Below are 12,185 nucleotides of genomic sequence, written 5' to 3'. Positions count from 1 at the left end.
CACTCACTGCTCTGAAGCTCCTGGGTTTTGTCCAGTTTTCAAGATGATAGTGAAATTTCAGTCCCCCGCTTCTTCAGGACTGCACGTTGCCCATCCTACATCTCTGCCTGGGCCTGTTTAATTTCAGTGGGAAAAATTCTCATCTGGGAAAAGGTGGAAGCATTCACCTGGTTACTGAGTTTGGATTTCTTTAATTTTTTTTTTTTTTTCCTGTGAGACAGCTATATACAAGCATCTCAGACTTTTGGAGTGTCAGAATAAGCCTAGGGGAGAACTGGTGGGAAGAGAACAGGTCACTCAACAATTTATTATATGGACATCAGTATGACATGCAAAAATTATGCTACTTACTACAGACACTGCATTTAAAGCATGTGGGTGTGCAGGCTTAAGACACCATTACCTTATAAAATAAATAATGCAAAGTCCACTTAAATTAATGTTATTTCTGTTAAATAGCTACATCAGTTCATATCAAACTTCATGTCCAATGAAATCTTTCTAAAAACCACTGCTGGAAGGACACATGCATTTCTTGTACCCTAGGTTGTCTGCACAGGTCTCCACTGTCCTTAAAATGCCCACAGCAATTTAAATCATTTACATAAACAAAAATGGTTTTACAAGTAGGATACTGAAATGTGTTTTCAAAGCTGCCCAGAACTCTTAACCATTGAAATGGACCTGACTGATGGTTTTGTGAAATTTTGATGGTGCTTTCTAATAAGTTACTTCTACTACTTTCATAAGATTGTACAGACACAAAAAAAAGAGGATTTCTCGGCACGAGTTACTCTTCTGTAAAGGTTATAGTAAACATGTCAATGCCTAATTAAGCAGAAAATTTTATCTGTATTGTGGGGGATGTGCAGCTGTCTGCTACTTCTGCTTCTCCTAGTAAATCCTTTTAGAAGGACAAAGGATATTGTGAGGAAGAAACTACTGTATGTATCTTCCAAAGGAAAAAATTACCCTCTGGTGAAAAATGGGTTAATAGTGTTCAAAGAATTGGTGCTGAAATGGAGAATCAAATTTGCACTGACCCAAAACTGTGTGAATGCTATTTGTTGTCTGTTTTGTCTGATTCCTTCATTGGATTCCCTCCTTATTTTTGTTTTGCTCTATGTAATATGCTTGGCACTGTGATACATCCTGGCAAGGGGCCAGCGTCGCTACCTACGCTGTACAGTATCTCTAACACCGCGAGAACCATGTCAGTCCTGCTCATCAGTTTGTGCTGCTTGTTTAACAAGGTTACTACTCATGATGTGTAGGAGCTTTTGCCGCCTCCATGTCCCTCCATTCTCCTTGTCCCCTTGAAAAACATACGAGCTCAGAAAGGGGTACATGGAAAGTATTATCTGGTTATTAGGGAAAAAGTTTAGGGAGGAGAAAAAAATATTTTGTTCTTCGTGTTGTCTTTGCCGCCTGCCTCAGTCTGATCATCTGTAAATGGGGCTACTAATATTTGCTGTACCCCAACACACTAAAAGGCTTATTTTTTAGTATTTAACACTTCTTATTTAATATTTAGCTTCTTTGCTGAAAGCATCTGCTGAAGAGCACAGTGTTCCTACTACTAGGTGATTATTATTTTGTTAGGCTAAAATGATGTCCAGGTCATTTGCTCATAGCCACTGCTGTTATCTTTGCCTCTGGGTTGTGAAGCTGCCTGGTATCACCCCTGGAGTAAGCCAAGCCCAGCTGTAAGCCAGTGTGATCTGTGTAGGTCCTAAGACAGTGGGAAGGGCGTAGGAAAGATGACTCACGTGGGTTTCTTAGCCATCATTTCCCTCTTCTTATACTGCAGCTTCATCCAGGAAACAGTTCCTCTAATCCTGGTTCATCTCTGACTTGATGGTAAACATGTGTTGAAAGGGGTGAGATACACATGCAGATAGATTGAAAAATTGAAACACATATCTGAAGAAAAACTGTGGAAGTCTTTGTCCATATATTAATAAAAATGCTTCTACCTTTTTGGCCCATCCCTTTTGATTTGCTAAAAGGATATCATTTGTGCAGGAGTACCAAATTCAAGGGAGCAAAATAAGCCAAGTTCTCAAAGACCCATAAAATGGCTTTTCTCAGAAAATGGGAAGGAATTGGATTTTAAACAAATAACACTTTTAGGCTCATTGACCTTGTGCTTTCTGAGCTTTTAGGGTTATTTCACAATTACGAGTACTAGAATTTTATTTTATTTTTGCTTAGTTTTTCTTAAGGGCAGCTTTGATTTGGGGGTTTTGGTATTTTTTTTTTTTTACATACTTACCTGATACAAAAAGCTAGATCTTAAGGAAACACAACAAAGTACTCCTGAGACTGCAGTGCAGTCACTAGGGTTAGCAGCTCTGCGTTTGCACCTAACTAGAAGAGCTCATCAATATATCTCCTACGAAGACCTGTGCTTCTGAAATCAACATTTAGTTTTGATGAGTGGCTGTCAATAACAGTGAATTGTTTCAATATCTTCTTGCATTGTGCATAACAGCTTTGCAGTGGCTGTTAAAAAAATTACACTGGGGTTTTGTAAAACATGCCTGAACCACTCCCTTCTTGTAGGGGTCTGAGAGTGAATTGATGACTATGTTGAGTCATTGTGAATTTATCACTGACTGCAATGGAGCCAGTTGACCCTTAAAAATCCTCTTCTCTAATTCTTCAGTCTGTTCTTAACCAGATTATCTCCTGTAACTTAGGCAGAATTACTGCTGATATAAGGCCAGAAAAAAACCCTAACTGAATTCCTTAATTAATTTTAAAATTTACAGCTCTTCCAGTATCAATCTTATCTTAAGTATTCATCTTATTAATTAAATAGTTAATTTGTCAAAGAAAATCTTTCTGGATTTGTTCTACTTTTCCAGTTTTACAGTTAACTTCGATCTACCTCTGTCACATCCTAATACTCTTCTGTAACTTCCAAGGGTTCTTGCCCTGAAATTTATGGATTTGTTTTTACTAAAGCACAATTTGTTTTTATGGTACACAGTACATTCCTTTTACAAACAAAAGAGTTCCACTTTTGCCTATTAGCACTTTCAGATGTTGTATTTTGACATATAAATTATTTGTGTACACTCTAAAGTGCATTTTTAGGTGATCAAATAGCAAAAGGTTACTGTACCTGGATGATGCTATGAACCAGGAAGATTATGGCAGTTATTTTTTCTTCTGTTCCTTGCCAATTCTACCCTTTCTTTCACTGAGGCTAAAAACAATCTGATAGAATTGAAGCTTTTAGTATAAACTTTAAATTCTTACATATGAATTTTCCAACTGTCCCATTACAGGACAGTTAGAATTATACTCCCATGACAGGAAAATTATTAACTCAGAATCTCTGGCAGTTATAAAGAATTATGATCATCTGCCAACAAAATCCAGCAACCTTCACAAAAAGAGATATCATTTGGCTTTTTTCACTTCCAGAACTAACAGGCAATAAAGTTGTAGATTAAAACGAAGTCCGGTGAAGAAAACACATAGTGAAACTAGAAAGCTCGAACCGTAGTATTCTCCTTTAACAAGTTATTTCATATATTGACATTACATTTCAGGTTATGTCCAAGAGGAAGATTTAAAGGAAGAGGAAGATATAAAGGAGGAGGAAGAAGATGATGATGACAACAACTCAACTGCTCAGCTCCAGGGCAGCAATGACACTGGCACGGATGAGGAACACGAAGTGGGTCCTGAGCAGAAAGGGAACTTCAGTTACCAGAATTCCCCTGTCAGTCATATATCTAACCAGGATGCAGAAAATGAATCACTACTAAGCGATGGTAGTGACCATGTGGCAGATATTAAAAGCATTTGCTCTAGAGAGCCACAGGACCCAAAAAGCAGCGCCCATCCCAAAGCCCAGAATGAAGCACACGATTGCATGGATAAAATGACAGCGGTCTATGCCAACATACTGTCAGACTCTTATTGGACAGGCTTAGGGCTGGGTTTCAAGTTGTCTAACTCTGAAAAGAGGAGTTGTGACAACAGAAATGGAGGGAACAAAGCTGATTTTGATTGGCACCAAGACGCACTGTCAAAAAGCTTACAGCAGAATTTACCTTCCAGACCCGTCTCAAAACCCAACCTGTTCAGCTCGGTCCAGCTGTACAGACAGAGCAGCAAAATGTGTGGAACTGTGTTCACGGGTGCCAGCCGGTTTCGGTGCCGGCAGTGCAGCGCTGCCTATGACACCTTGGTAGAACTAACAGTTCATATGAATGAGACAGGTCACTACCAAGATGACAACCATAAAAAGGACAAGCACAGACCTACCAGCTACTCAAAGCCCAGAAAAAGGGCTTTCCAGGACATGGACAAGGAAGATGCACAAAAAGTTCTGAAATGTATGTTCTGTGGTGACTCTTTTGATTCCCTTCAAGATCTGAGTGTTCATATGATAAAAACAAAACATTACCAAAAAGTGCCTTTGAAGGAGCCGGTACCAACCATTTCTTCAAAAATGGTCACCCCAGCAAAGAAACGTGTGTTTGATGTTAACAGGCCTTGTTCCCCTGATTCAACGACGGGGTCTTTCTCAGATACTTTTTCTCCTCAGAAGAACGCGAACCTGCAGTTATCATCTAACAACCGCTACGGCTACCAGAATGGTGCCAGCTATACGTGGCAGTTTGAGGCCTGCAAATCCCAGATTTTGAAGTGTATGGAATGTGGAAGTTCCCATGATACCTTACAGCAGCTCACGACCCACATGATGGTCACTGGCCATTTCTTGAAAGTCACAAGTTCAGCTTCAAAGAAAGGAAAGCAACTTGTTCTGGATCCTTTAGCTGTGGAAAAAATGCAATCCCTGTCTGAAGCACCAGCCAATGACAGCCTGGTTTCAAAATCAACCAGTAAGTCATCTGCAGAATGCATAGCTCCCGCCTCTGAACTAAAAAAAGAGAGTAAGAAAGATAAAGCTGATGATGCAAACAAAGATGAGAAAGCAGTAAAAAATGAAGATTATGAAGACACTCTTCAGAAACCACTGGATCCCACAATGAAATACCAGTACCTCAGAGAAGAAGATTTAGAAGATGGTTCAAAGGGTGGTGGGGACATTTTAAAGTCCTTGGAGAACACTGTCACAACAGCTATCAATAAAGCTCAAAATGGAGCACCCAGCTGGAGTGCATATCCCAGCATCCATGCAGCTTATCAGCTCTCAGAAGGAACTAAGCCGTCTTTGCCTGTGGGTTCCCAAGTACTGCAAATCAGGCCAACAATCACCAATAAATTGAGGCCCATAGCTCCGAAGTGGAAGGTCATGCCTCTGGTCCCTATCTCAGCAAATGTGGCCCAGTGCACTCAAGTGAAGAAGGAAACTGATGACAAGGAGGAGGTACAAAAGGACTATGCTAAAGAGGGCATCCAGTCTGAGCCTGCCTCACTCAGCCAGAGTGAGAGGGAACCTATCCTCAAATCTGAAGCCTCTGTGGAGCCAAAAAAGACAGAACCATGTCCCTTGAAAGAAGAAGACAAAATTAAAGAGGACAGCGGAAAAGAAAAACCAGTCCTCAAGGAACCAACAGCAGCTTCTCTTAGTAATGGTTGTGCTGCTGCCAACCATTCGTCTGAACTGCCTTGTGTCAACCCTCTCAGTGCGCTGCAGTCAGTACTGAATAATCATTTGGGCAAAGCCACAGAGCCTTTACAGCCTCAATCCAACTCTGGCCCCAGCTCTAGCACAATTTCTATGTTCCACAAACCTAGTCTAAATATAATGGAGAAGCCAGTTTTATCTCCTGCTCCAACCCCACCAAGGCCTGCAAGTGTATCCAGGCACTATTTGTTTGAAAACAATGATCAGCCTATTGACCTGACCAAATCCAAAGGCAAGAAAGCTGAGTCAGCTCAAGCACAATCTTGTACTTCTCCACCTCAGAAACATGCTCTGTCTGACATTGCTGACATGGTCAAAGTTCTTCCCAAAGCTACTACACCAAAACCTGCTGCATCTTCAAGGATCCCATCTATGAAATTGGAAATAGATGTCCGACGCTTTGAGGATGTCTCAACAGAAGTCTCCACTCTGCATAAAAGGAAGGGCAGACAGTCAAACTGGAACCCTCAGCATCTTCTCATTTTGCAAGCTCAGTTTGCTTCCAGCCTCTTCCAGACATCTGAAGGTAAATATTTATTATCAGATCTAGGCCCACAAGAGCGCATGCAGATTTCAAAATTTACTGGACTGTCAATGACCACCATCAGCCATTGGTTGGCAAATGTCAAGTATCAACTTAGGAAAACCGGAGGAACAAAGTTTTTGAAAAACATGGACAAAGGACATCCAGTCTTTTATTGCAGCGACTGTGCGTCTCAGTTTCGAACCCCATCTACTTACATTAGCCACTTAGAATCTCATCTAGGTTTCCAAATGAAAGACATGAACAGGCTGGCTGTGGAGCAGCAAACCAAGGTAGAGCAAGAAATCTCCAGAGTTTCAGTTCAAAGATCTCCTGAAACAATAGCTGGAGAAGAGGACACAGACTCTAAGTTCAAATGTAAGTTGTGCTGTCGGACATTTGCGAGCAAACATGCAGTAAAACTTCATCTAAGCAAAACACACAGCAAGTCACCAGAACACCATTCACAATTTGTAGCAGAAGTGGATGAAGAATAACTCTTAAGGTATGCATGCTCTATAGTGAGTTTTAATTACATCATTTTATGGAGGCTTCGTAAGACATTCATACTTTCTTAAATGTAGGAAAACAGTATAAAATGCGTAATGTACTCCTGCTTCATTAATCTCATTGCATGTACATATCCATTTTATAATGTTTTCAAGTAGAGAGCTCGGTAAATGCATAACCACATTGCCCTATATAGAAAAGTTGATGCTTATTACTGTTTTCAAAATAGCTGTTTTCCCAGCTCTCACTCTCTTTTTTGTTTCTAAGAATTAATCGTTTCACATCCTATGCACTTCAACGTGGAATGCAACAACTAAATTCTACTCTTTATAATGATAATGGAAAAAGCAGAAAAAAAGCACTGAAAACCAAAAGATTGTTACCTCTTTCAGTGTTAACACACCAGTAAATCTGATTTTGATGGGGGAAAAGACGACAATTCAAATGTCAAATTAACAAAATCTTAATTATTCCAAGTTTCTTATAATCTCAAACCCAGCTCAAGAATCTACAAATAACTCCGAAAAGTGTGCATCTAGAAGTTCGGTTATTCTTTTGTTGATATTTGGATATTCAGTTTTGTAAAATATTTTAATATTTTACACTTACTTAAACACTTACTATTGTGAGTGGCCTTTTTTGTCGCATCATTTTAACCTATCTCTCTATCATTCCTTTTTTAATCTTTAAGATGTTTAATTATATTTGGTTTCATGTTGGTGAGAGTGCTAGTCAATCCATAAACATCACTGACTTCAGTGCAAGTTTTCCTATAACGTGGGGGGGTTAATGCTTAATTGAGAAAGCAGCTAGGTTTTTTACAAGCTTACTATTTCAAAGACCTGTTAGTAGAATACTTCTACATTAGTGTTGCTATTTTTTGCTGAAAGATACACCAACCGAAGTACTGCCACAACCAATGTTTATAACATGTAATGTAATATTCAGATGACACACAATTTTTGCATTTTTAATTTTACTTGATTCGCAAACTTGAATATTCTTGATTTAAATAAATATGCAGAACATCAACTAAAAGTCCAAATAGAAGTTTTTTGTTCTAATGAGTTTATTTCCAGGAAGGCTCTGTTAGTCATTCCCAACAATTTCTCCAGCAGACTCAGGCTCTGCTTCTGTTCACAGAATAATCATGTGCAGATTCAGATTTTCTCCAATGTGTTCATTACTTGAATAACATTCGGAAAATGAATTCGTCAGACAGTCAAAATTAAAGATGTGTTGTGAGTTGTCACTTACGCCACCTGCTATTGTGGCTATTCTCTGGCTAATTGAGGGTGCAGGCACTTTGAGGATGAATACCCATTTGTGTGAAGATTTCACATTTGTTTGCTGCAAATATTCATGAAGCTTTAAGAAACACTTTCTGTGTTCAGAGCCAGCACAAGGACTATGCATCACTTAAGCTCCATTAAAAGGGCTACTTTTGAATAATTTAAACCACTAATCAAAGGGTTACTTTGGGATGGGTAATTGAAGCTATTACTATAGAGTATAACGTCAGTATTCAAGTGCAATAAGATTTAAGTTTTGCATACATCTTGTACGTGCTGTCTGCATTTGACTAGATTTATGCTGTGTCCATATTTTAGCCAACGAAATTCTGTCTAACTCAAAAGGAGTTTGTTTTCTAAATAGGGCTAATACCCTTAAGTTTCTGTTTTAGCATTTTTAAACCAACATTAGAACTCAACAAATAAATGTTCTTTGTTTATCTGACCATTCAAAATCAACATACCTGACAAAATATCAGAAAACTACAAGACATTGGTTACGAAAAATATACCATACTTTGTTTCCTTCCCCACCAGTTAATGATTATTAAGATTCTGACATTCAGTCTTCACACAAGAGATATTAGAGCAAACCAATAATTTGGGTACTATCAGACAAAAGCTATCTGCCAGATATATTAATATAACAGTTATTTTGGCATATTCATGGCTTAATACATGACACATGTTTCAGATTTGGTCTTAAAAGCACCATGTTATTACTAAGAGGCAAACCAAACACCCGCCTTTATAAACATGTTACTATATCTGAGGGTTTGGGGAACAAATACAAGGAAAAAAAAATCTCCAAGGGAAAAAAAGTGGTTTCTGCATTGTAATAACCTGCACAGACATATCGCGGGTATTATTCAGGTGATATGTAACTACATAAATAAGGTACTGTCCTTCCTGCCTTTGGGTACCGAGAAATTGCTGTCCTCTTAATACTCATCCATTTCTAATTTATATCAAGATGCAGGTTGTATGCTACCTTTGAAAAAATATATTTAAATTGCAATGACAGAGTGATAGCACTGTTATCTGGAACTATAATTTTAGTTGGTATGCATGATAGCACAAATTGTATGAAATGATGGGGTATTTTGGATAGCATTGTAAAGATTTTATTACAGTTTTGGAGCTGTAAGCCTACTGAAGTTCTGACCATGTTAGAAGTGTGCAGGCCAGAGTTTATTCATATGGTTTCTTCCTGAGATCTGCAAGGAGACTAAATCAAATAACAGGGATTTTCAGACTTTACTTACTCTTACCATGTTATTTTTAAGATTCAGTATACATTTGAATAATAACATAGAGGAGAGCACAGTATTTAGAAACAAGAAATATAAAGCATACTGAGATTCTTAGTATGCATTTGCGTTGACTTCTTCTAGGTGATATTGTAGTGAAATAGAAATAAAAATAGAGAAAATATATGGAAATAAATGGAAATAAAACAGTGGAAAGAGTACTTGAAGTATAGAAATACATAAAATACTTTCTATATTTCAATGAAATTTACCATTAAAGGTTATATTTTAAAATGTTAGCTATCATTAAAAATATGAATGAATAATCTGGGTTACTACTGTAGAAAAATGTGTTATGTATATGGATTTATTTTTAAGACCTCCGTGAGGCTGTTTATAAGAAATTTGCTATAAATTCTTCTTAAATGTAAAGACGTATATGTCTGGTTTATATTCATCTTTGGTGTTTTCTTGAATTCTTCTAACTGATATGGGTTTAGTAATATAATGTAAAATTATGTGTAATATACAACAATCAGACGTCTCTATTCTCTTTCATTTAACCCACTTCAAATTTGTTTTTATTGCTATTCTTCAAAGAAAACCCATGAACATTAGGGAACATGGCTTTAATTAGAAGCTATTTGTATGTTGACTTATACCTTTGAAGAACATTTGTTCATTTTTTCAACTAAATTAGAATTTTTATGTTGTCCTGAGAAAAAATACCAGTCAGAATTGTATTTCTCACTTTAAAGTCAGGTGAGATTGGCTATAAACTGGACGGTAACTGAGGCTCTCTGTGGTCTTATCTACAACTTTTTATAGAAATAAGTCTCTATAGAGTCAAATTTACCAACTTGATTGGGGAGATTTCTTTTTCAAAAGACCCTGATAAGTAAACAAGCAGCTACCTAAGATGAACTAATTTGAAAGTAAGGCTGCTGCAAAACAAAAAAATGACTCATAATGATAAACAGTTTTTCTCTCTGTTTCCTCCTTTGTCTTTTTTTAACCATCAAGTTTAAAGCTTCTACAGTGCTTTTTTTCTACTTTATAGGAGACAACTGACATTCTGTGGTAAATGGAAGAAAGAGCAGAGCAGAACTGAAAATCCTCTAATGCACTGACACTAACTTGCCCTCTATTGTTGAAAATGAGCAGGCAATCATGATTGTTCATCAAATGGCTCCTAATGCAGTTAAAGCATTCAGCTATAATTTCTCCTTGCATTTATAATTACTGTCATAGACTGCACACCTCAGTGAGCAGATTAAAGCTATAAACTATTTAGCCGTAGCTTTAAGATGAGGAACTTGATTTGTCTGGCAGCAGTTATTTGTTAGAGAGCTTGACACTTCACATAAAAATGACTCAACTTGATGAAGAACAATGCAGTTTAAGCAATGCGGTGATTTTAAATCAGTCATTATACCACGCCCTGTAAGAATTGCAAAGCAATTTGTTAAATGATATATAGGACACGTAGATAACTGTATGTGTTAAGTATACCAAAATAGAAGATTTTTTTCTTCTGTGGATTTTATTTTCTCATCCCTCTGAAACAGTAGGAGCTGCTCTGAACATCATGTTCCACTATTAGCCAATATTGGTGTTACATGGGCAAGGACAATTGCGTGAATTAGTAGTCCAAAACTACATTTTAGAGAATTTAGCTTGCTCTTCGTCTTTCATTTCTTGTTAGCAACAAACATTAAAAGCTGAAAGACCCTTTCAGGAGAATCAGACATGCTGGGACGTAGCTGCCTGCAGTTGTGTCCACCACGATTTTATAAGCAGAGTTTACCAACAAAACGGAGGGTTCTGCTCACCACATCATCAGCCAGAAAGAGAGGGTTCATTGCAATGGAAGCCTTGATTATTCAGTTCAAATGGGACTTTTTTCTGACAACTTGTTGGAAAATGCTGACTTCTCAATGGTAAAAAAATTCTGTGGGGAAGTCCCATTTTAGGATAGACTTTTGTTGGGATAAACTGGGTCAAATTGCTGAACACCATAAGAGGAGACAGGGGAATAGGAAAGGAATAGGTTGGCCTTTCCACTGCGTTGCAGGAGAGACACAGAGCCCATCCTCAGCAAGGAACAACTGCTAACTCATCACTCCTCCCTCAAAATAGTCCTGTTCTGGTGAAGCCTCAGTTCCCCTAATCCTTTGAAATTTATCACTGTTTCTCCAAAGTGGTAGATCAGGATATTTTTTTAATTTAGCATTTTTAAATCTTCAAAATTTTCCTGGATAGCATTTTTTCAATCTAGCAATAGTCCTTGTAAAACCAGTAATAGTGTGTTCTTGGCTTCCCTGAGAGCAGGGTCAGGCCAGATGATACATCAGGATGTGTCAGCACAGATACATCAGTGCAGATTTACTTGCTTTTTATGAATGCTACAGGTTGCTATTAAGATCAGTATTATTTAACATTGCATTAGTGCATCCAACCCACTAGGTCAACCCATATTGTTTCTAGGCTTTGTATAAGCATACTGTATATGACAGTTCCTGCCCCCCAAAAGCAGGAACTCTTCTGCTCACAAAGAAATAGCAACTTTTAAGTATTTCGACCAGATTTTAACTGACCTTGAATAGCACCTACCTCCTCAAGCATTCAGTATTCATAAGGATATCAAGATCTTGCATTCTCCTTGCTGTGTCTGATATTATTAAATGCTACAGCCTTCATAATCTATAGCAGAACATTTTTACCCAGTGAGATTTCAAAGGAAGGGTATGTGAGTCTTATTTATACATTTTACACCTCAGCAATCAAATCGCAAAGATCAATAACAAAAGGAAAAGACGTGAGCAGTATCCAGCCCTCAAAAGCACCTTTCAATAAAAATAATGTAATTTAGCAGGATGATCACTCAGTGCAAATATGATGGAGCACAGATGGAAAATGAGGAAAATTATAGATATGGCTTTATGGGAGGAGGAAAGGAGGAAGAGATTTTTCACTATTTATTGGGATAATGAACA

At 37.8% G+C, this 12,185-nt stretch overlaps 1 protein-coding gene across 2 annotated transcripts in view; it reads left to right on the top strand.

Moving 5' to 3' along the window:
- Positions 1 to 12,185, top strand: part of TSHZ2 (teashirt zinc finger homeobox 2) — a 234,266-nt gene that overhangs the window by 135,230 nt on the left and 86,851 nt on the right. The window contains exon 2 of one of the 2 annotated variants that reach the window (XM_052787284.1): positions 3,564 to 6,515. In XM_052787284.1, coding sequence (XP_052643244.1) covers positions 3,564 to 6,515 — 2,952 coding nt within the window. Of the gene's footprint in view, positions 1 to 3,563; positions 6,643 to 12,185 lie in introns of both variants that reach the window. The other variant, XM_052787278.1, reaches the window with a different exon arrangement.

The sequence above is a fragment of the Harpia harpyja genome, chromosome 1 (assembly GCF_026419915.1).
Source record: "Harpia harpyja isolate bHarHar1 chromosome 1, bHarHar1 primary haplotype, whole genome shotgun sequence".
Lineage (NCBI taxonomy): Eukaryota > Metazoa > Chordata > Aves > Accipitriformes > Accipitridae > Harpia > Harpia harpyja.
Note: the sequence above shows the minus strand (reverse complement) of the source record. Positions and strands in the feature narration are given on the sequence as shown.